The 20,561-nt window shown below is 31.4% G+C and overlaps 1 protein-coding gene and 1 pseudogene across 2 annotated transcripts; one reads left to right on the forward strand and one right to left on the reverse strand.

Annotated features, from left to right (window-relative positions):
- The first annotated feature begins 10,494 nt into the window (after positions 1 to 10,494).
- Positions 10,495 to 15,567, forward strand: LOC111294166 (serine/threonine-protein kinase AtPK2/AtPK19-like; annotated as a pseudogene). Its single transcript, XR_016327515.1, has 7 exons — positions 10,495 to 10,566; positions 11,853 to 12,802; positions 13,002 to 13,084; positions 13,172 to 13,292; positions 13,708 to 13,881; positions 14,643 to 14,749; positions 15,035 to 15,567. The product of XR_016327515.1 is annotated as a serine/threonine-protein kinase AtPK2/AtPK19-like (transcript).
- A 1,469-nt stretch (positions 15,568 to 17,036) lies between these two features.
- On the reverse strand, positions 17,037 to 20,488 carry LOC111295094 (thioredoxin H-type-like). Its single transcript, XM_022888459.2, has 5 exons — positions 20,190 to 20,488; positions 19,604 to 19,664; positions 18,670 to 18,816; positions 17,865 to 17,987; positions 17,037 to 17,646 (listed from the first exon to the last, which is right to left on the reverse strand). The coding sequence occupies exons 2-5, from the start codon at positions 19,622 to 19,624 to the stop codon at positions 17,500 to 17,502; spliced, it is 438 nt and encodes a 145-aa protein (XP_022744194.1). The 5' UTR covers positions 19,625 to 19,664; positions 20,190 to 20,488; the 3' UTR covers positions 17,037 to 17,499.
- Positions 20,489 to 20,561: the final 73 nt, after the last annotated feature.

The following is a 20,561-nucleotide window of genomic DNA, read 5'->3' on the forward strand; positions in this document are numbered from 1 at the left end:
AAATTGAATCCTGAATTATTGTTATGATTGTCTGAACATCATTATTTGGAGTTTAAAAATTAGTATAGGAAAAGATATAAGAAAGAAAAAGCATAAAATGACGGTTCACATGAAAGAGAAAATGTCTTTAAAATGTATCACATCTATCACTTTTATTAAAATGATAAAAAAAAATGAAATCCTAATATATAAAAAAATTATTATTTCAAAAAAATCCTAAAATGATAAGCAGTTTCAATTAGCCTTTTCATATCTTTCCTAAAATTAAGCTTCTGACTGATCAAGTAAAAGGTCTTTATTGACATTTAGTTCTCCTGATTTGTTAAAACTTACCAAGCCTGCTCAGGTTAGACTTTCCATCTTGTGCTTAAAAGTATAGTAGGTTTTTATAGAGTGATCCACGTTTCCATTATGGTAATCACAAATGGTATTAATATTGCACCATTTAGGATAGAGTGGTTTCAATGGTTTCAAACAAATTAGAGATACAAAATTGTTCTTAACCAATTTTAGGAATAACTTAATATAGGTCATGGGTATAGGATTAATATAAGCTGTTTCTTAGTTGTTCCTAGATCTCTTCAAATCACTTGCTCGATTGTTTGACCTTGAAATAACTGTAGTGATAGGACTACACCTATATATAGGTATTTAAAAAATCGGTTAGTAGGTGAGTGGGTAAACTAGTTGTGAAATAAGTTGATAAAGGACTTGTGCAATATTATTAACTGCAATGTAGTAAACAAGATGAATAGGTTATGAATATAGAGCATGACTTCTGAATTGTTGGCTCTCAAAACCCATAGCTTAGGCTTTGAATTTTTTTTTTTGGCTTCCTACTTTTCTAAGTTCTACTAGCCTCTTTTTCCTCAAACTTGTTACTCTTGATAGCATTTATAGTAATTTTTTCTAAGATCATTTTGTTAGCAAAATTTTTTATTACATTTTCTATTATCTTCTCATAATAAGGTACTTTCAAGATACTAACAAATAGTGTTGTAACCTCATTCTTAGTCAGAAGTGATTGAACTTAAGTAACCATATCCCTCTAACGTTGGGCATATTCTTTAAAAGATTATATCATTTTTTTTCATGCTTTGTAAAGAAAGGCGATTAGGAGCAAAATCTATAATATGCCAATATTGGGTAATGAACATCCAAGCAAACTACTTTTAAAAGTGAATATAAGTTTTATCTAATTGAACATACCACCTCATAGCTAATCCAGTAAAGCTATCTGATAACATACACATCAATAACTTTTCATCATTGGCATAGGTTGCCATCTTTTTATAATATAATATAATGTGTTATAGGACATTTTGTATCATTGTAGTTTTCAAATTTAAGCACCTTAAATTTTAAAGGAATAACAACATCCATAACTAAACAAAGCTTAGTTGTATCCACAGAACCATAGAAATCAATTCCCTTCATAACTCGTAATCTCTCTTTGAGCATGTTTTTCTTTTGATTAGCCTTTAAGTCTTATAAAAATTTGATCACTTACAGCTTCAACTTCTCTTTTAGATTACCCAAATTAGGGATTTAAATTGGTTATATTACCTTTTCAATAAAATAGGTTGATATATTTTTTAACGTTCCTATAATTTGGTGCAAACAGTATTCTTGAAAAAGTATACTCTACAGGGAATATGAACTATTGTGGTGAAATGCCTTAGGTGGAATGGGCTAAATATGGGCCATAGCTGGAAAGATATAAAGGGTCAACAACATTTTACGAAGTATTGTTTTTAAGGCTAGCATCTTTTTCTATTACCTTCTATTTGTTCAACTTACCTTGTACTTCAAGGATTTTGTTTAACTTTCCCTTAAGCTCTTTTTAGACATTTTCTATTTCTTTATAGCAATTCATGTTCTCTTGCTCCATTCTTTTGGCTTGAGCTCGAGTGTTATATTAATGTTGAGTTGGTCAAGCTATCATTGATCCCTATGAACTATAGTTTTAAATTAGTGGACTTATTATGAACTAACATGATTAACCATGAATAAATGAATAAAATCCATAAAAAATATAAATATTTACCCCTTAAAAATTTTTAACAAAAATGAATTTTTATTTATTCCAAAAAAGTCTATTTTACTAAGTCTATTATTCTCTATTTGTAAAAACATTTAATCTATTCAAACTAATCTTTGGCTTCTTTAATGAAGTTTAATAAACGTTGCCCATGCTCTTTTGTTGGTGTGACCAATGTTCTTAGTGCCCTAGCCTCTTTAACCATTTCTCCTACCTTAATCACTACCTCGCTTATCTGAATTACAAGATGCTCTATCTATTTTTGCCTTTCTAATTTTTTTTTGCCAAACTATGCTTGGTATAATAGTTCCCTATATTCTATCATGAGTGCAGCGATGTGACCTCTTTATTTATTCAACTTCTGCTTCAATATCTGAATACATTCTCTAAGCATCTCATTCTCTTTTTGGGTTTCCATACACTCATCCTCCATCTGGGAACATTCTCTCTTCAACTTTTCATATTCACAAGTCAAATATATGATATTTATTTCTTTAGCCTTCACTTAGATATATAGTCTTTTATGCTTTTGGTATAGCTTTATCAACCCATTGATGACAGTGTCAAGTTTCTAGGCAATCTTTTGGGCTTTACTCTTAATTTTTAACTTTTTGTGTTATTGATGTAGTTTAAGCAAATCATTAACCATTGTATTACGTTCTTTGGAGATATTGTGAATTTTAACTTCTAACTTTTCTGTTTTGTCTCCATTGTTCCCTCTTTTCCTAAAATCTTTGAATATTTTGCTTTATCTTATCTTTTTCAGCTTCAAATTCTTTTCTTATAAACTCTAACTCTAAGAGTATCTCATCCAACTCATGGTTCACTGACTGGCAATTGCCTCTAAGAGTAAACATAACTTCTTTGCCCCATTTTTACTTTCCACACCAAATATCCGTGAGTGATTTTATCAATAAACGATCCAAGACTCACTTTCTTGGGCTTTTTTCATGCCTTTATCACATTTTTCACCTTTTACAGCATTTTTGGCTCATTATATAGAAAATATGATTAATTAAGTTTGTGTGTCATAAAAACGAATTGCGTAGCCCCAAACTACTTTCGTACCAAAAACTATGTATAATTTATTGCTCCTTATAAACTTAGAAATGGGAATCCAATCTCATATCCACATTAATATAACATCGACTCATGATTCATCATAGAATTAACCATTTCACCTGGGTGCAAGTAAGACCTTGTAGTAGGACCATCATTCTTCCTTAAATTTGGGCTTCAATTATTCACTCTCCCAAACCTTCTTAATTAGGGCTTAGTTGAGAAAGTAAAGTTTTAAAAATGTATTCTTTTGCACTAAAAGTGGCTTTTCATTCATAAATATAACAATGGCACACATTCAACAAAGCATATTTTCCCTTTCTAACAATAATGGTTTAGGGAACTAATTGTTTCAGTTAAGATTACAAGTGAGGGGTTGCAACCTTTTTCCACATACCAAAAAAAGTCAATCACTTATATCTCAATATGACCCAAAATTCTAGGAAATACCATCATGCTATATATAACCAAAGCAAATATATCCAACCCTTAACCATCATTCAAGTGCTTTATGATGAAATCATGAAAAAATTCTCAAGATAAACAAATATGGTCATTTCTTTCTTAAACTTGTACATTTATATCTTTTTTTTACTCCTATAAGATTGGCTAGTTTTCTATGAAATGCTAGTTTCTACCTTAGACATATATTTTATTTGACAATTAGAGATGCAAACCCATCAATATATGTACTTATCTATAGTAGGTGTCATGTCAATCTCATTGAAAATGAAGCATTTATATGAAGGATACTAAAATTGTATAACAACTATAATAATAGAATTTTCAACTACCACTGAAAAGAGATGTGCAATATGGCCATACTTTTCACAAATTGCTGATTGTCTTGATTGAATCATACTCTTCCATATGTTTGACAAGTTTTTCAAATTATTTTATTTAAGAAGCAAACAAATTTCTTTAGGAGACATAGCCAGGTGTTAAACAATCTCTTTACTTTTGTTGCTTTTTTTTTATTCTATCTTCAAGTCATTAGGTGACTCACACTTGAAGAACATATATAAGGCATAAGCTAGATGTTCAATGGGTTTTATGAAAGCTTTTGTTAAAAATATCTTTAAGGCAAGTATGTTATACAATCTGTATGCATGTCTTATGAATATACACAAAGAAAAAGCAAACAAAGAAATTGGTTAATTATCTCAATATATAAAAAATAAACATATTAACAAGACAAATAAAAATGCAATAACAATATGATTCTAAACTTCAGGTTTATTCTAAAAGGTAAAAAGAACATGACTCTACCTACGAGTTAAGCTCATAAGGTTAACTATATGCAGTTTGGGTTACTTCTAAAAGTTTTCAAATTGTTCCTCACATCATTGTCCATCAAAAACTAATAAGGCACCCAATCCTCACCCATTATAAGCTACAAGCGAAAAAAGTTCAATTTGAGTGGAGTGTTTCACTAACCCATGTGAATATATGAAATCTCACAAAAGCATAGGTATTTTACTCCCTCATAAAGGACAGAACTCGGGTGTAGGGCTTTTATTATGCATATGTAAATTAATGACAAATATGAATAAAAAATAAATAAATAAAATACAAACAAAAAGAAAATTTCTTAGATTTATTAAATTTAGCTTAGATAACAAGAAATCGTTTACTAGCCTGACTCTCAATGTCCCTAGTAGAGTCACTAAACTATCACAACATGTAGATCCATAGATTTATCACTATATATAAACTTAAGGAGTCACCACTAATCTTTTTTATTTAGGTGTGATTGATCATTTAACTAAATATGTCCTATTTTAAAAAAAAATCTCAAGCTTGATTTAAGTATCTTTAATTGGTAGATTTTAGTTTACAAAATCATATTTAAGTTCGAGAATGCAGTTATGCATAAGAAAAGTTATAACACCCTCATAGTGCTCATCCAAAGAATGATACTAATTTGATTTTAAGTTATTCAAGCCTTAAAACATATTTATGATTTACCAAATAATTTAATATTGAAAATTTTTCTTAAATTATTCCAATATGTTGCTAATAATTTAAGAATATTTTCTTACCTCAATAGTCTTTAAGGAGACTATTTATCACACTTTAAAATAGTTCTATTGTCAAATTCATTTAATTTTTATGAAATGAAACTTTTATTTATGATAACAAATAAAATTTAGAATCTTAGTTATAAAAAATTTTTATCTAAATTCTTCAATATGTTAATAAAATTTAGAAAAAGATTTTCTCACCTAAGAATTTAAGAAAAGATTGCTATTTACAACAATCTTAGTAATTTTATCATCGAAAATTCTAAAAATCTAATTTTTATAAAAAAAAAATTTTTAAAATATATTCCAATATGTTGGTAAGATTTATTGTCATAAATTATCCTCCAATATGTTGGTAGGATTTGATGAAAACTATTTCTTTTTTTTTTCTTTTCAAATTTGATTTTTATTAGAAATCATAAGACTCTTTAATATATTGGTAAAATATTATTTTTTTAAATCACAAGCTTTTCAATATGTTGGTAAAGCCTTTTGAAAACTTTTTTTTTTGTTTTTCTTAAATTTAATTTTTAAAAATTCATAAGGTTTTTCAGATATTGGTAAAACCTATAAAAATAAAATTACAAACCCTCTAATATGTTAGTAAGGTTATTTTTATTTAAATAGGTTTTTACAAAAGTATTTAAAAAAATAAATAAATAAATGAGTAAAATAAACATTAAAAAAAAATTCAGCTCAACTTGGTGGCTTGAAGGCGCAACTCGACTTCAAGCATAAAACCTAGCTAGAATGGCTCGGCTTGACTTGAAAAGGGCTATTGGAACCAGGTCACAAAACAAGTAACGTAGCAAATCGGATTTGGGCATGAGAAACATGTGAATCCTATTGAACTCTAGATTCAAAACAGCGCCATTTAGCACTTCTATAAAAGGCAAAAATTTTTATTTTTATAAAAATTTTTATTTTTTGTCTTAGATTTCCCTTCACTCTCTCTCTAACCCATTTTCTCTTTACTTTTTTTTTAGAAAAACATGAACATCGATGGTCGAAAATTGGAAACTTGTCAAGCTCTGAAAAAAAAATGCTGAAATCTCACTAGAAACTTCAACCTTCACTAGAAAATTCAATCGACAAATTTAAAATTCATTCAATTTCCAAAATTTTCCACAAGATTCCAAAAAATACAAAAAAAAAATCTTAAAAAAAAAAAATTACATTCTTTGCCTACTAGATTCTACCTTGATCGAATTACACCCTCACCATTTCCCAAATTTCCCTAAAAAAAATTGTAAATCCCTATTACCATAAAAAAACTCTCTTCAAACTATGTGATTTTTTTTTGTATACTTTTTACCTATTCTCTTCATGTGTTTTATTTGTCTTCACTATGTGTTAAATAGCATTTATATAGGCTTTTAATAATGATTTTAAGGATTTCATTTAATAGCAAAGATCGAATTTGTCACAAACAAATTTGATCCTATTTGTTACTTGATTTATTCATTTAAAAATTGGTTCAATTACCATTACCACTTCTCATAATTTAGTTTCCTTTTTTATGCAAATTTGATTTTTGAGATTGAATGCCCTAAACAGGATCACAAATTATTTTGATTTTCTTTCTTTTTTAGTTTTTATTTAATTTTTATTAAAGCAATGAAATAAAAAAAAGCAAAAAAAAGTTACCTACTGGGCTCAAGCCCAAACACAAACAAAATAAAACTATCTATTGGGCTCAAAGCTCAAACACCAAATGTCCATTCAAAGCCTAAATCAATTTTTAAGACCCAATTGATATTTCGAAATCTTAATAATCCATATGAAATTCGACTCGAAGAAGTTAAATATCTTGACCAATTGATTAAAAGTCTTGGACAAAATAGTGTCTACACAAACAAGTTTAATTTTAATTCCCTGATTAACCAAAACAATGAATATATTCCTTAAGTGATGTCCAGCTTTGTTCATACAACATGCAGATTTTCCTTTTGCATGTTTAGTTAGCTAATCTACTTGTCAATAGTTCACAAGCTTAATTATTTTTAAAATATTATGTATGCTTACATTTTAACCATTACTTCCTCCATATTGTGGGATAAAAAAACCCATGTTATATTGGTTATCCTGAAACATCTTAATATTTTCCATAAGAAAGTTTAAGGGATTGCTTATGTAATGTTTATATTAGATAATTTTAATTGTGCACAAAGTATATATATGGTGTAGTAACATTCAATATGGTGGTTTTTTAGAATGGAAAGGCTATGATGCTTAACTTGCTATAGAACTGAATAAGCTTGAATGCTTTTAATCAATCAAGCTTTATTCTAATCAAGTAATCATAGATGTTTTTGTATTTAGTGTTTATGGTTAGGTTATTATTAGTTAACTTTTCTTTTTACTGTAGCTTCTGTTTTATTATCTTTGTGTAAGTAAAGTGTTAGTTCATTTAGTCCATGAGCTTTGTTACATTCCCATTTGTATGTTTGTCAATTATGTTTCTTCTCTTCTTGAACACCATTGTAAGTCCCAGTAAACCATTTCATTTTATTTTTTCTTTAATGTGATTGTTTGATGTCATTGTGTTATTATTTTTACTTTAAAATTACGTTATAACTCTTTAAGGTCCACTTTCATATTTATTTTTTGTAATCTAAATTTTTTTCATAATTTGTAGTTGCCAACAAGTTTTCAATCTAAACTTGACCATCAATCATTCGTCAACTATAATTCCTTATTTTAATACATGAGATACATAAATGTTAATTGCTTTTAGTTCTAAAAATTAAATTAAAAGTTAAAGCTTGTTAACAAATTAGGTGACTTCTGAAGTTTGGTTTTCCATTAAGTGTTCAAATTTTTTATTAAGTGTTTAAACTTGCATAATTAACAAGAATATAGGTAATTGACTCTAGGATTTATGAAGTTGTTATTTTTGTTCATAGACTTAGAGCTTAAATATGCTTAAGTCAAATGGGATAAGATAGAGGAAAGATTTAGTAAGCTTTCATGTGTATAGCATTGCATTAAGGTAAGGTAATAACATCCTTCTAAGAATATTAACGCTGCTACTAATCAAGTATTTCACTTTATTTACTAGGATTGTCTTCTCTCTATTAACAATAGTAATCATAATGTAAGTCTTGCAAGATTTTATTCTATTGTAGGATTTGGTGGTCAATTATCGTTCTATAAGGTAGTGTTTAAGAATAGAAAAAAAATGTAATGCTTAACTTGCAATAAAATTCAATAAGCTTGATTTTTTTGCTTTTAATCGCTTAGGTCCTACAAGGCTTATTCTCAAAAGAATCCCTTGTAAAGAAACCAAGTTACAAAACTTCTCTCTACATGTGATTTTCAACCCAAAAGATAAAATTTTTCATAACATCACATATAATTGTTTTACATGGAAAAAGAAAAAAAATCCAAAATTGAACATATGCCACAACCCTAACTCAACAAGGTGCTGATTTTTTGTTATGCTTCTGATGCAATAGTAAGCACCCATGATTCTTTTTGTACTTGTTGGTGTTTGAATATGATGAATCTTTCTTTTTATATACAAATTTTGGCTTTATTTTGTGTTAAGTTGCAAGCATGACTATTTTTTTTGTGTTAAATTATAAGATGTCACTTGCTAATGGAAAGCTACCACAAATCTTAGACTTTGCTCTGTGTTGAGTTGTAAGTAAAGCTTTCTTTTTATGTTACATTACATCAAGTATGACTTTTTTTTTAAATCTAAATAATAAACTTTTCTTCAGTGAATAAATTAGATATTTGATCATCATTGAGATCAACTAATGTAAATATTCAAACATAATTATAATAACAATTACAGTGAAACCTTATTGAGGATAAAGGATTGAAATTATAGTTGTATTCTACAACTATTTTTAATTCTCTTAGCAAGATCCCATTTAAAATTTTAGGCTCTTCAATGAATAAGTTGATATTTACATCTTAATGTAAATATGTAACTAATGTGAACATAATTAGTTAGTTTGTTGTTCTTCCATTATGAATGAATTGTATAAACTTAATGTCTTCCAAATTTTTTTATATAAGCATTATATGTCCTTATAACCATTAATTAATATAATTTGTTTTTTATAATTTAATAAAAAGATGGCAAATAAATTATGATTTTAAATAGACTTCTAATATTTAATATCCAATCACACAAAAAAAAAGACAAGAAAGAGTCACTTTCAATTAAAATTACATTTTAATTTGTACTATTGAAAAAAAGAAAAATTTTAAAAAAATTAATTGTAATATTTTTGTATTAAGATTAATTTAATAAAAAATTATAAATATATCAAAAGAAGTCTTCAGACGACAAAAATCTAATATAAAAACACCATTATTTAATCTTAAATGTTAATGTCATTTCATCAAATCATATTATCAGCATGCAAAAAGATCAATCAAATTAAAAATGTTACCTTTATTACTAACTAAAAATATAAATTCACCAATGAGCCTTTGACTTAAGAAGACGAGACGTTAGACCCTTCAAAGGTTGTCAAAGTTTAAAAGATAATTTTCTTTCTTGCTAGGGTAAGTTTCTATAATTAGGATTAAAAATGTAATTGATTGAGTTCGAATCAATATAATATTAAATTTAAATTTGATTTTAAATTCGAGATTTGAAATTCAGTTCAAACTCAATCAAATTTTATTTTTTTAATTTGAGTTCGATCTAAGATAAAAATCAAGCTATTTAAGCTTGCTCGATTAATATGTAAAATAAACTAAATTTTTATATTCAACAAAAGCTTAATTATTTGAACTTAAATTCGATATATTTTATCAATTAAAATAATTAAAATATAAAAACTCAATTAAACTCGTAAGCTACTCGAATTGGATATAAAAATGTTTAAACTTGATTCGATTGATAAGTTAACTATTTGAGTTCGAATTCGACTCAATAATAATTATGTCGAATTTAAATTTTATTTGAATTAAACTTAAATAATTTATAAATATTAATACATCATTTACATCTTTAATTAAAATAAAATAGAATAACTTAAAATATATATATATATATATAAATGGTCACAATCACTTATCTTCTTTATTTTATTCCTTAATGTTAATAATCGTGAGTTTTTTTATTTAAAATTGATGTGAATGTTTTTTTTCAAAGAATTGGAATTTTTTCTTGTCTTTGTGGTGGAGAACGAAACGGCAGAAGCCTGCCCAGGTGCATGTTTTTGTGCTACGTGGATGGATGTGAGTGATTGACCCAAAACGCAAAGCCGCATATAATGCATTAAATTTTGACTTTTGACTTTGCTTTTAGCTGCATCAACCAATCAAAACTAGCCACGTATTTAACATCTGAATTCCTAAAGCAGTTATAATTTTACTATAATAACTATTATATAAACGAGGCCTTCGATTGCTAAAACTCTTCACTTTCTTTCACGAAAGCGTTCGTCTCCGCGTTGCCTCTGCAATCCTCCAAAAGTCTCCCCTTTTTTCTTTTTTTCTTTTTTGAATTTGTAGATTTTCTTTTTTTTTTGTTAGAGTTTCTGTTTTTTTTTTTTTTGGTTATAAAATCAAATTTTGTACTTTGAGTTGCTTTTCTTATTTGTCTTCGGAATCGTCATCCTTATTTTCTCTTATTATTATCAATAATATTTTGTTCTTCCCTTTTAAACGAAAGGTCTAAGTTTCACAGATCTAATCATGATTTCGTTGTTTTTTATTTTTATTTTTATTTTTCATGTTAAATTATATGTGACATTGATTTTTCTTTTTTTTTCGGTATCTTATTGAATCATGTAATCTGGTCCAGTAAGGGTTTTCTTCTGCATAACTTTGGTTTAAGTTAGAGCTGTGTGTTGAATTGAATTGGCTAAAATACTAAAAAAAGCCCTTGAATTATTTCACTTTTCTTAAATAAGCCTTTATACTTTCATTTTACTCAAATAAGCTCTTATCCTTTGATTTGTATCCAAATAAGACCTTATTTCGAACCGAAGATTGATTTATGTTAAGGGCTCGTTTAGGTACAAATTAACGGTTAGGGCTTATTTTGATGCAAATTAAAAGATTAAGGGCTTATTAAGATACAAATTAAAGGTTAAGGACTTATTTGGGTGCAATAAAAATATAGAGACTTATCTAAATAAAGTGACAAAGTTCAAGGGCTTTATTATTATTTTAGTCAATTGAATTTTGGGCTATAATTTAAATTGGAAAAAATGTTCCTTAATGTGAATTGTTAGATAAAAGGAGTATCATATGAATGAGGTGAAACAAGTACTATTATAATCGGTAGAAATCAATCTATTTATGAAGATGCTTTCAAAATGTACTCATTTATCGAAGTGAATTTTTCGTGTGATTTGTAGCAGTTTGCACATGTAACATAAGTTGAGCGATGACCATATTGTAGAGAATTTCAATTGTTTCAGCTTATCAGGTTTATAATCAGGTTTAAACCAAATGGTTGGTGTTTGTGGAAGAGAGATGTGGTAATGCATTGCTATAGGCTCATTTGGGTTATTATTGTTGTGCTTGAATGTTACAACATAATGGGCATTTTAGCTACTTTGCATTGACATTTCACTCTTCTTTGCAAGTTGTTATAAAACACACAATTGAGAGTTCATTGTTTTTTTTTTTTTAAATGCATTTATCTCCCTTTTATGCATTTCTGTATGTTTTCTATATTCATGCTATTTTAAGGTGATACATAGGACTTTCATTTACAGCTGGAACTGACTTTGTGTTGCCTTGGGCTACAGCTTTGCTAACTTGATCTTCATGAATTCAAGAACTGTTGCATCCACAGTTTCCTGCAAATCGGGGAACAAGAACGATTTTATTTTCTGGATTTTGGCTTGCTTGCTTCCTAGTTTTCTAGGATCCCCTGTTGCATACGTTAACTTCCTGCTATTTAAGGCCATTGTTAGGTGCCCTTCTTCATCTATTCGCATAGTGGAATCATTCAGCGAGATCCATTTATAGCCTCAAAAGCTTTTTAAAATTATCCGCCTGATTTCATATAAGCAGCATGGTTTCCTCTCACTTATCTAGTTTAAATGGATCCCACATTCACAAAGCCTTCCAGAATCATTTGCTTTTTCCCAAGGGGCAACCTGGTACTTTGACCTCTGATCATCTTGAGTTTGATTTCTCTGATGTGTTTGGGCCTGCTCCTGTTCAAGCCTCAATGAAAATCAGCACTGAGAATCCTAAAAATCTGGTTGTTATGACTGAATCAAATGAATTGCTTTATGATGATCCAGCTGTCATCTGTAGCCGCTCACACTCCTTGGTTGGTCCCTCAACTTATGTTAGCCAGTCATTGAAGCTTAGCAAGCTTATATTACGTGAAACAGGGGATTCCTTGGAACTTGTAGAAGGAGTCAGGGAAGAGGCTCAAAAAGAGCTCACAGAACCTTCAATTATTGACGTCATTCCCAAGAACCCTGATGGTCATGTAGAGAGTCAACCCGTGGAACAGCAGTATGTGGGACTCATAGATTTTGAAGTTTTAAAGGTTGTTGGCCAAGGTGCTTTTGGAAAGGTGTATCAAGTAAGGTTGAGCAATACCTCTGACATATATGCGATGAAGGTCATGCGCAAGGATAAGATTATGGAGAAAAATCACACTGAATATATGAAATCTGAGAGGGATATATTAACAAAAGTGGATCACCCCTTCATTGTGCAGCTCAGATACTCATTCCAAGTAATGATGTACTAGTAGAATAATTTTTAATATTTTTGGTTACTTTATTCTCTTATGATATTCACATGTTTTGATGATACAATGATAGTACAAATAGGATAATGTACTGGTGCTGAATATTTTGGCAGTCCTTTTTTTTTTTGCTTGGACTGTCATATTTATTATAGATACAAGTTAATTCATTTATATTTTCATGCAGACCAAGTATAGGCTGTATCTTGTGCTTGACTTTGTTAATGGGGGGCATCTTTTCTTCCAGCTTTACCGCCAGGGCTTGTTCAGGTAGGTATTGTAAGCTGTAACTGCTTTTTGCATTTATGAAGTGAAATTTCTGGAGCATGGTCCAACATTTTTCATTTCCTTCTTCAGGGAAGATTTGGCTCGCATATATACTGCAGAGATAGTATCAGCTGTTTCTCATATCCATGCAAATGGCATAATGCACAGGGATCTAAAACCTGAAAATATTCTTCTTGATGCAGATGGGAATGTAAGAATGTGCAAAATGCTCTTTGTGTGTATGTATGTGTGTGCAAATGCTTTTTTTCATCTACTAGAAATTGTATCTACTGTTTGTATGTCCATGCTTATAGCAGAATTCAAGGTTTTCAAACCTGAAATGTTGTTTGGATGTATGTGTGACCTGGTGGCTGGTTTTTGTTGGTCACAATCTATGTGACTGCATGATCAGTAAACTATGTGCATTGCTCTCTCATGTTTAACATTGATTGCATCAACTGATTTCTAAACTATCTTCATGGTGGTTGGTGCTACCCTTATGTCACAGTCTATGTGATTGCATGATTGGGAAACTGTGTGCATTGCTGACTCATTTTTAACATTGATTGCATCAACTGATTTCTAAACTATCTTCATGGTGGTTGATGCTTCCCTTGTGTTATCAGGTTATGCTGACTGATTTTGGCCTAGCAAAGGAATTTGACAAAAATACAAGATCCAATTCCATGTGTGGAACTTTAGAATATATGTCACCTGAAATTGTTCTTGGCAAAGGCCATGACAAGGCTGCCGATTGGTGGAGTGTGGGAATTCTACTCTTTGAAATGCTTACTGGGAAGGTTGGTATATGATTATACACTCTGATAATTTTATTTGTGTTCTACCAATCTGTGGTAAGCATTAGTGTAATTTGATCCATGTCAGTGATCCCATATAGTGGAAAGGGTTTTGTTGTTGTCTATGCACTTGTGGTAAAGTGAAGCTTTTTCCAGGAGCAGAAAATTTTCCATTCTTAATGTACAGCTTGTAATTTCATTGGGGAGAAAGCAGACTTTTCTTTCGCCCTCGGTGCTTGATGAAACCAACTTGACTGTATTCTTGATTAATTAATAATGTTGGGACTTGGGAGCAATATGACCTTTGGAAAATAGGTTGACTCGTTTAAATGCTTTCCATTGTATGGTTTGGGAAGCAACCTGTTTAGTTTAGGAACTTTGCTTGCCTGTTTCAGTCCTTTGATCATATGTTTTTCAGAGGAAGTCTCATCTAGGAACAGATACATAACAATAATATCTACCTATAATCACATATACATCATAGAGAAGTGATACAGAATTGTTCCAGATTGTTTTTTGTTCTTGTGGCATTACATTAAGAATAACGTATGGTAAAGTTGGGGGGAGGGGGGAAGGCAATTTAAGAATCAGATTAACTTCTAATACTTTCGGACCTGTTTGGCTTAACTGTAGTCTTGTGATTTCAGATCTTGATTTGCTCTTACGTCCTGTGGAAGTTCATTTGTAGTGTCTCACAATTCCTAACCATTGCTTTTGTTATTCATGCTTAGCCTTACTTTTGATTATCGTTTACTGTTTTGCAGCCACCCTTTTCTGGTGGAAACAGACAGAAGATCCAGGAGAAAATAATAAAGGATAAGATCAAGCTGCCAGCATTTTTGTCAAGTGAAGCACACTCAATCCTCAAGGGGATTAAATTCACTTTCTCATATATTTATGCCTTTATCATAATGATTCAATGCTCTGAAAAAGTAACACTTCCATAGCTGTGAACTTAATTGTTCTACTTCATGTTATGCAAAAATGTTTAGAACTTGTACAGCTGTGAAACTAAATTGTGCTGCTTCAAGTTATGCAATTTTTTATCATTCCTCCTGACCATCCGGTTTGAATTTTCGTACCTCTACATAACCAGTTGATGCTACAAATAATTAATGAGGAATTTTAGATTTAAAAGACTTTATTATTCTCTTCAGCTGCTACAGAAAGAACCAAGCAAGCGACTTGGCAGTGGACAAGGTGGTAGTGAGGAGATCAAATGCCATAAGTGGTTCGAGTCCATTAACTGGAAGAAATTAGAGGCTCGGGAGATTAGGCCAAGTTTTCTCCCTAAAGTCGCAGGGAACCACTGTGTTTCCTAATTTTGAGGAGTGCTGGACTAACATGCCAGTTCTTGATTCTCCAATTGCTAGCCCAACATTCGGCGAGAATCCCTTTAAGGGGTTCACATATGTGAGGCCTGCAGCCTCATTTCTTCAGAGAAATGCTTGATATTGTTTGGGATTTTTAATGTTCACATATTCCCAAGTGGCTGAAGATGGCTGCCCTAGCAAGCTTCTGTCCTTGAGTTTGTTGATTGTCAAAATCGTCAACTATGAACTACATATTATTTGTTATTTCTTTCCTTTTTGTTTCTTTAAACCAAACACTGCTGTCTGCTCTTAAACATGTATTTTGAGAAGACATGATTGATATTATGAAAAATCCAAACAGTGTTTTTGTGTTGAAGCAGTTGTTTTATGACTCCGTCCTTGATGCTTAGATGGTCACAAGGTAGCTGTTTCAAGTACAAAAGTCAACATTTTTCAAATTGCTGAGGATGTTGAACCAACAGGACTTCTATAAGTTAGAACTTTCTGTGTTGTATCCTATGATTTCCATCGTAATAACAGTCATAGATTGTAGTGATAGATACAAAAATAGAGAACACCTGCGTTCTGTTAGAAAAAATCTGCTTTCATTTCAAATTTACTTGAGTTAGGGGTGAGTAGTGATCTCACCAGGATTGTCAATCATTAATCCTGGATTTGGTTTATCAAATAAGCAAATTGTTTAGTACAAAATAATGGAGACCTGGAAACCCTAAGCAGGAAGAAAAATTACAAAGATAATACCCATGAAGAAACTCCAGATAAACTTGGATAATTTTCCGTGGGAGGAAGATAAACCAATACTAGCTAGTTTGCTCCCCAGGTTCCTGAATTACCCCAGTCAAGTTCATTTCAATGCTGCTAAAACAGTTATGTTAAATATACGCTTGATCTTGGCTTATGGTTTTTTAAGCATGAAAGTGAAAAGCTTCAAGGTTATGTTCATAGTGATTGGACTGAAAGTGTTAATGATTCCAAAAGCATTTTTGGTTATGTTTTTTCATTTGGAAGTGGAGTTTTCCAATGGAACTCCAAGAAACAAGTTGTAACTCAATCCTCAGCTGAAGCTGAGTATGGTTCTGCTGCTGCAGCAGCAGCAAATTAAGCCTTTTGGCTTAGAAATATTCTGACAGACTTGGAATAAGTTCAGGATGAAGCTACTGATATTTTGGTGGACAACCAATCTGTCATTGCAATATCTAAAATTCTAGTTCAGCATGGAAGAACCAAGCATATCAATGTGAAATACCATGTAATCATAGAAGCTGAAAGGCTTGAGGAAATTCGGAGTTGTCTACTGCAACTCTGAAAATCAGATTGCTGAGACATAATGACTAAAGCTCTACCTGAGGTCAGGTTTGAATTTTTGAGAAGAAAGCTTGGAGTATCCAAGAAAATTCTTAAATAGGAATGAAATTCAACTTTAGGTTTAAATTCTTAAGGACTTTAATTTCTGCTATTACTGACTTTTGCTTATGAAAATGGTTGAAAAAATTGACCAGCCTTCAGCAATGATCTGTCCAGCTTTGTTAAATTTTATGTTTCTTATTCTGAAAATTGTTCTATTTAAGGTTGCTAAAGAATCAACTGTGTTCTGATTTCCTATTCTTCTTGAAACTGGTTTTGCCTTTGTTCATTCATTTTCTGTTGTCCGTCTTTTAGTTCATCAGTTCATTTTTCCTCTTTCCATAATTAAATTGTTGACATTCTGCCATGCGGAAAATAACTTTTGCAAGAAGCTGATTATGAGAAAGAGTGGTGCGCTCATGTTGGAAGGGATTCAATGCCTGTTTAAGGTGTTGGGGAGGACTTTGAAAGGTACCACTTCTATACACAACAAATTTCCATTGGAGCTAAAATATTATTTGAACAACCAATAGTACCAAAAAAAGGAAAAAAAAAATTACTATTAGTCTTGGCTTTGGCAACAATAGACATTTCGGTGTCTAGGAATCATAAATGCACTCTTCCACGACTTATTCATAATATTTGTCTGCACAATGCATTGGCTTTTCCTTACTGCAGATGATGGGCTTATAATTCATAGTCGTATATGGACTACAAAAACAGGAAGGGTAGTTCCAGATTTCAGATTATCCTCTTGAGCGATCCTGTCACCGTCTGTGTGGGATGAAGCCGATAAAACAGGGCTGAATTGAAAATAATACCTCTGAGGTCTTTAAGAGCCAGCTGCTGGAGTTGTAGCGTCATTTACTCAGTGGAAAATGACATGTAGGGACTATAGGGAAGAAGTGATTACGCTGATTGGGATATGGAAAATGCTGTCAACTCAAAACCTGCTCGCGAGATTAGCAACTGCTGCTATCTTCTTTGGGAGTTCTACCTCGTCAGCACCTACAAATTTGTCCACCTGCCTTCCATCTTTAAGAAAAAAGAATGTTGGAGTAGCACTGATATCCCATGAAGTGCTGAACTCCTGTATATGGTAAGACGGCATAAGTTATCAAGTTATCCCTTAGGCATTGACTAGCATGGTGACAGTTAAGGGTCCAAAAAAATTTAAGACATGTAAGTTCTTGCATTTCAAGGAAGAAAATGGTGTTTCATATAAAGGAAAGAGTCGTGTGATGCACAAAGTTACTTCTTTAGAGAGTTTTATCAAGATTAAAAAAAAAAAAAAGTGTTTTCACTCACTGCAAGCGCATCGACATCCACAGTTAGAAAAATCAAAGAAGGATATTTATCTGCAAGCTCACAGTAGGTTGGTGCTATTGATCTGCAAGGAGCAGACCATGGTGCACTGAAATTTGCAACAAGCTGTTGGAAAGTAGAAGAAAAAGTCAAATGTAAGAAAATTAGACGGGTATAAAGTGAGAAATTCAAATGGCTCAACGGTAATAGTTGCATGCAATTAAGTACTTTGATGTTTACCATTAACATGTATGTGGCATTGTGATCCTGAAGAAATGAAGCAGACTCAAGCAAAAAGGAAAAGACGCTAGAAAAATCATCATGCACACTGCAAGTTTCATGGCTCAATAAAAGATGGAGAATTTCAAATGGATTCCGTTGACAAAGAACAATCCATTGCAGTTCTATGCAAACCACTGGAGAACTTGCAATGTAGAATCAAGCAAATGGCAAGCAAGTAAGCAAATCTTACATCATCATCAGCACGCTAGAAGCACATGTTCTGAGATGGAAGTATCTATTCATGCAGTGGAATATAAGCCAAGAAGCCTCTTTAAAGATATGCATAAAGGGAAAAAATGAAGACAGTTGATGCATATTAATGATCAATCATTCTGTATCCATCCAATGGTGAAACATAGCACAAAAGCAAATGCATTTTTTTATATCCAGATGTTATTCTCCTTGTATTGTATAATTTAGACATTCTGTATAGACATAGAAATCATGACTTAGAAGTTGCAATTTCTTCTGACAAAGTCTTCATGTTTTCCACCAATGGAAAATGTAAAAGGCATCATAGACTTACTATCTTTCCATCCCTGGTTGACTCTGTTAGTTTTACTTCCCAGCTCTGTATGGTAGTTATATAGTGAACATTTCTGCCGGCAAGTTCCACACTCCGTGGTTGATGATCCTTAACGCCTAGATTACGGCATTTGAAGAACTGCAAGAACTGTGTACCAGAAGTGATTTAACAAGGATTCTGATACACCATTTTTACTATCAACAATCATTTAACTCTGAGGCATGATTTAAAAATTAAAAGGCTTTAACTGAAATCAGATGTAAATATTACTTAAGAACTGAAACCAAGGAACTTCAGATTAGAAACCAAAAGAACCTGAGACCTAAGAAGTGAGAATACCCTATAGGAGAAAAACTTTTATGGGAGTTGACGTCAACGATGAAATAGTCTTGTTTGCACAAAGAAGCGCATAGGTTAGTACACTATTTGAAAAGCATGCCTTTAAGAAACCAAAGCATTCCTGTCAACTGCAGGCAGTTGTAATGTGGAAATGACAGTCTCCAAGGTATTTGTCAATACACTTTTGCATGCACTTGACAAGATCAATGCTGTTTGGGAACTTGGGATTGTTTTAACATTTGGTTTTGCTGTTGAACTTCTAGTGCACTTTTGCATGCACTTGACAAGATCAATGCTGTTTGGGAACTTGGGATTGCTTTAACATATAAACAAAATGCTTTTGCTGTTGAACTTCTAGAAGTCTCTTGTGCAGTTACTATCATATTTGTTGCTACTTGGCTTTCCAGTGACTTGGAAAGATTTTTATGCGAATCAAGTTTATAAGGTTAACTATTTTATATACCCAGGTCATGTGAAAGGAAAATTAATTAATTAAAACGAACAAATCAAACAAAAAAGGGAAAGAAAGAAGAAATGGGAGAAGGCAACACTCTTTGAAAGGAAACAAAACAGAAGCTTGTTTTGAATGACTCACCTTGGTCCAACGATGTCCCATTTGCCCAACTGACCCCTGTTGATGAAGTTACAGCAGGCCTCTGCAATATTATAAACTCAGATTGCCTATGACTGGAAAAGAGGAACGCTGCTATGAAAAGAACAATGCTATAGTTCTAATGAATCCTACGTGTAAGAAGGGGAAAAGGAAAAGATTGAATTTTCATCAGTCTTGATTTCAAAGCTCAAAGATCCTCTATCTCTTCATATATTCTGCATTGAAATCCCCTTGAAAAAAGATTCCTCTATCGGTATGCTACCTATCTTTTCCCTTAAAAAAATTTATTTACATTTTCCTCTCTTCCTAGGACATGATTCAGACAAAAATCATCCTGCATTACTGCAAATTTTCTGCAAATTCAATGTGCTACCTTAATAGCCTAATGTAAACGGGAGCTGCTAATCCTTCTCTTTTCAGTTTCATTCTTCAACAGAGATTTAAGGATAGCGAAGGAAGGAAAATAAAATGTTTTGCACGAAATCTTTATAAATATAATACAAACAAAAATTTGCAGCAAAGTTGATTATCATTGTATTAAGAATAATAAATGACCAAAAACTTTTACCTTGGGATCCTTTGGATATGATATTCTTTGCAATCAAAGCATTTTCAATGAAACCCTGTCATGACAGCCCTCCATGCCGCCAAGGGAAAATAGGGGGAAAAAAAAGAAAAAAAATTGGAGGAACGAAAAATAGAAGAACCAAAGGATGTGAACCGAGAATATAGGATTTGAGGTGCCATCTTTTGATGGATTATGTCTATCTCTAACTCCCGAGTCTTTGCCTTTTCATGTTCCATTTTTGACAGAATGAGTTTGTTAGTTATCATTTGTTATAAGGAAATCTTGTAACTAACTACTAAATATGGCATGGAAGTTCAAAAATGTCTATTTTTCTTGATCATAGACATCACTTTTCCATATTAATAAGTTTTT

Source organism: Durio zibethinus, chromosome 14, assembly GCF_047325235.1.
Source record: "Durio zibethinus cultivar Kanyao isolate XHJ-2024 chromosome 14, ASM4732523v1, whole genome shotgun sequence".
NCBI classification, from domain to species: domain Eukaryota; kingdom Viridiplantae; phylum Streptophyta; class Magnoliopsida; order Malvales; family Malvaceae; genus Durio; species Durio zibethinus.

Excerpts from the sequence above, each read along its gene's own strand:
- LOC111295094 (XM_022888459.2), bottom strand. The coding sequence starts at position 19,624 with ATGGGACATCGTTGGACCAAG. Across the intron at positions 18,817-19,603 it reads TGGGACATCGTTGGACCAAG|TTCTTGCAGTTCTTCAAATG; the intron begins GTGAGTCATTCA and ends TCTGGTACACAG. Across the intron at positions 17,988-18,669 it reads CAACCAGGGATGGAAAGATA|CTTGTTGCAAATTTCAGTGC; the intron begins GTAAGTCTATGA and ends ACTTTCCAACAG.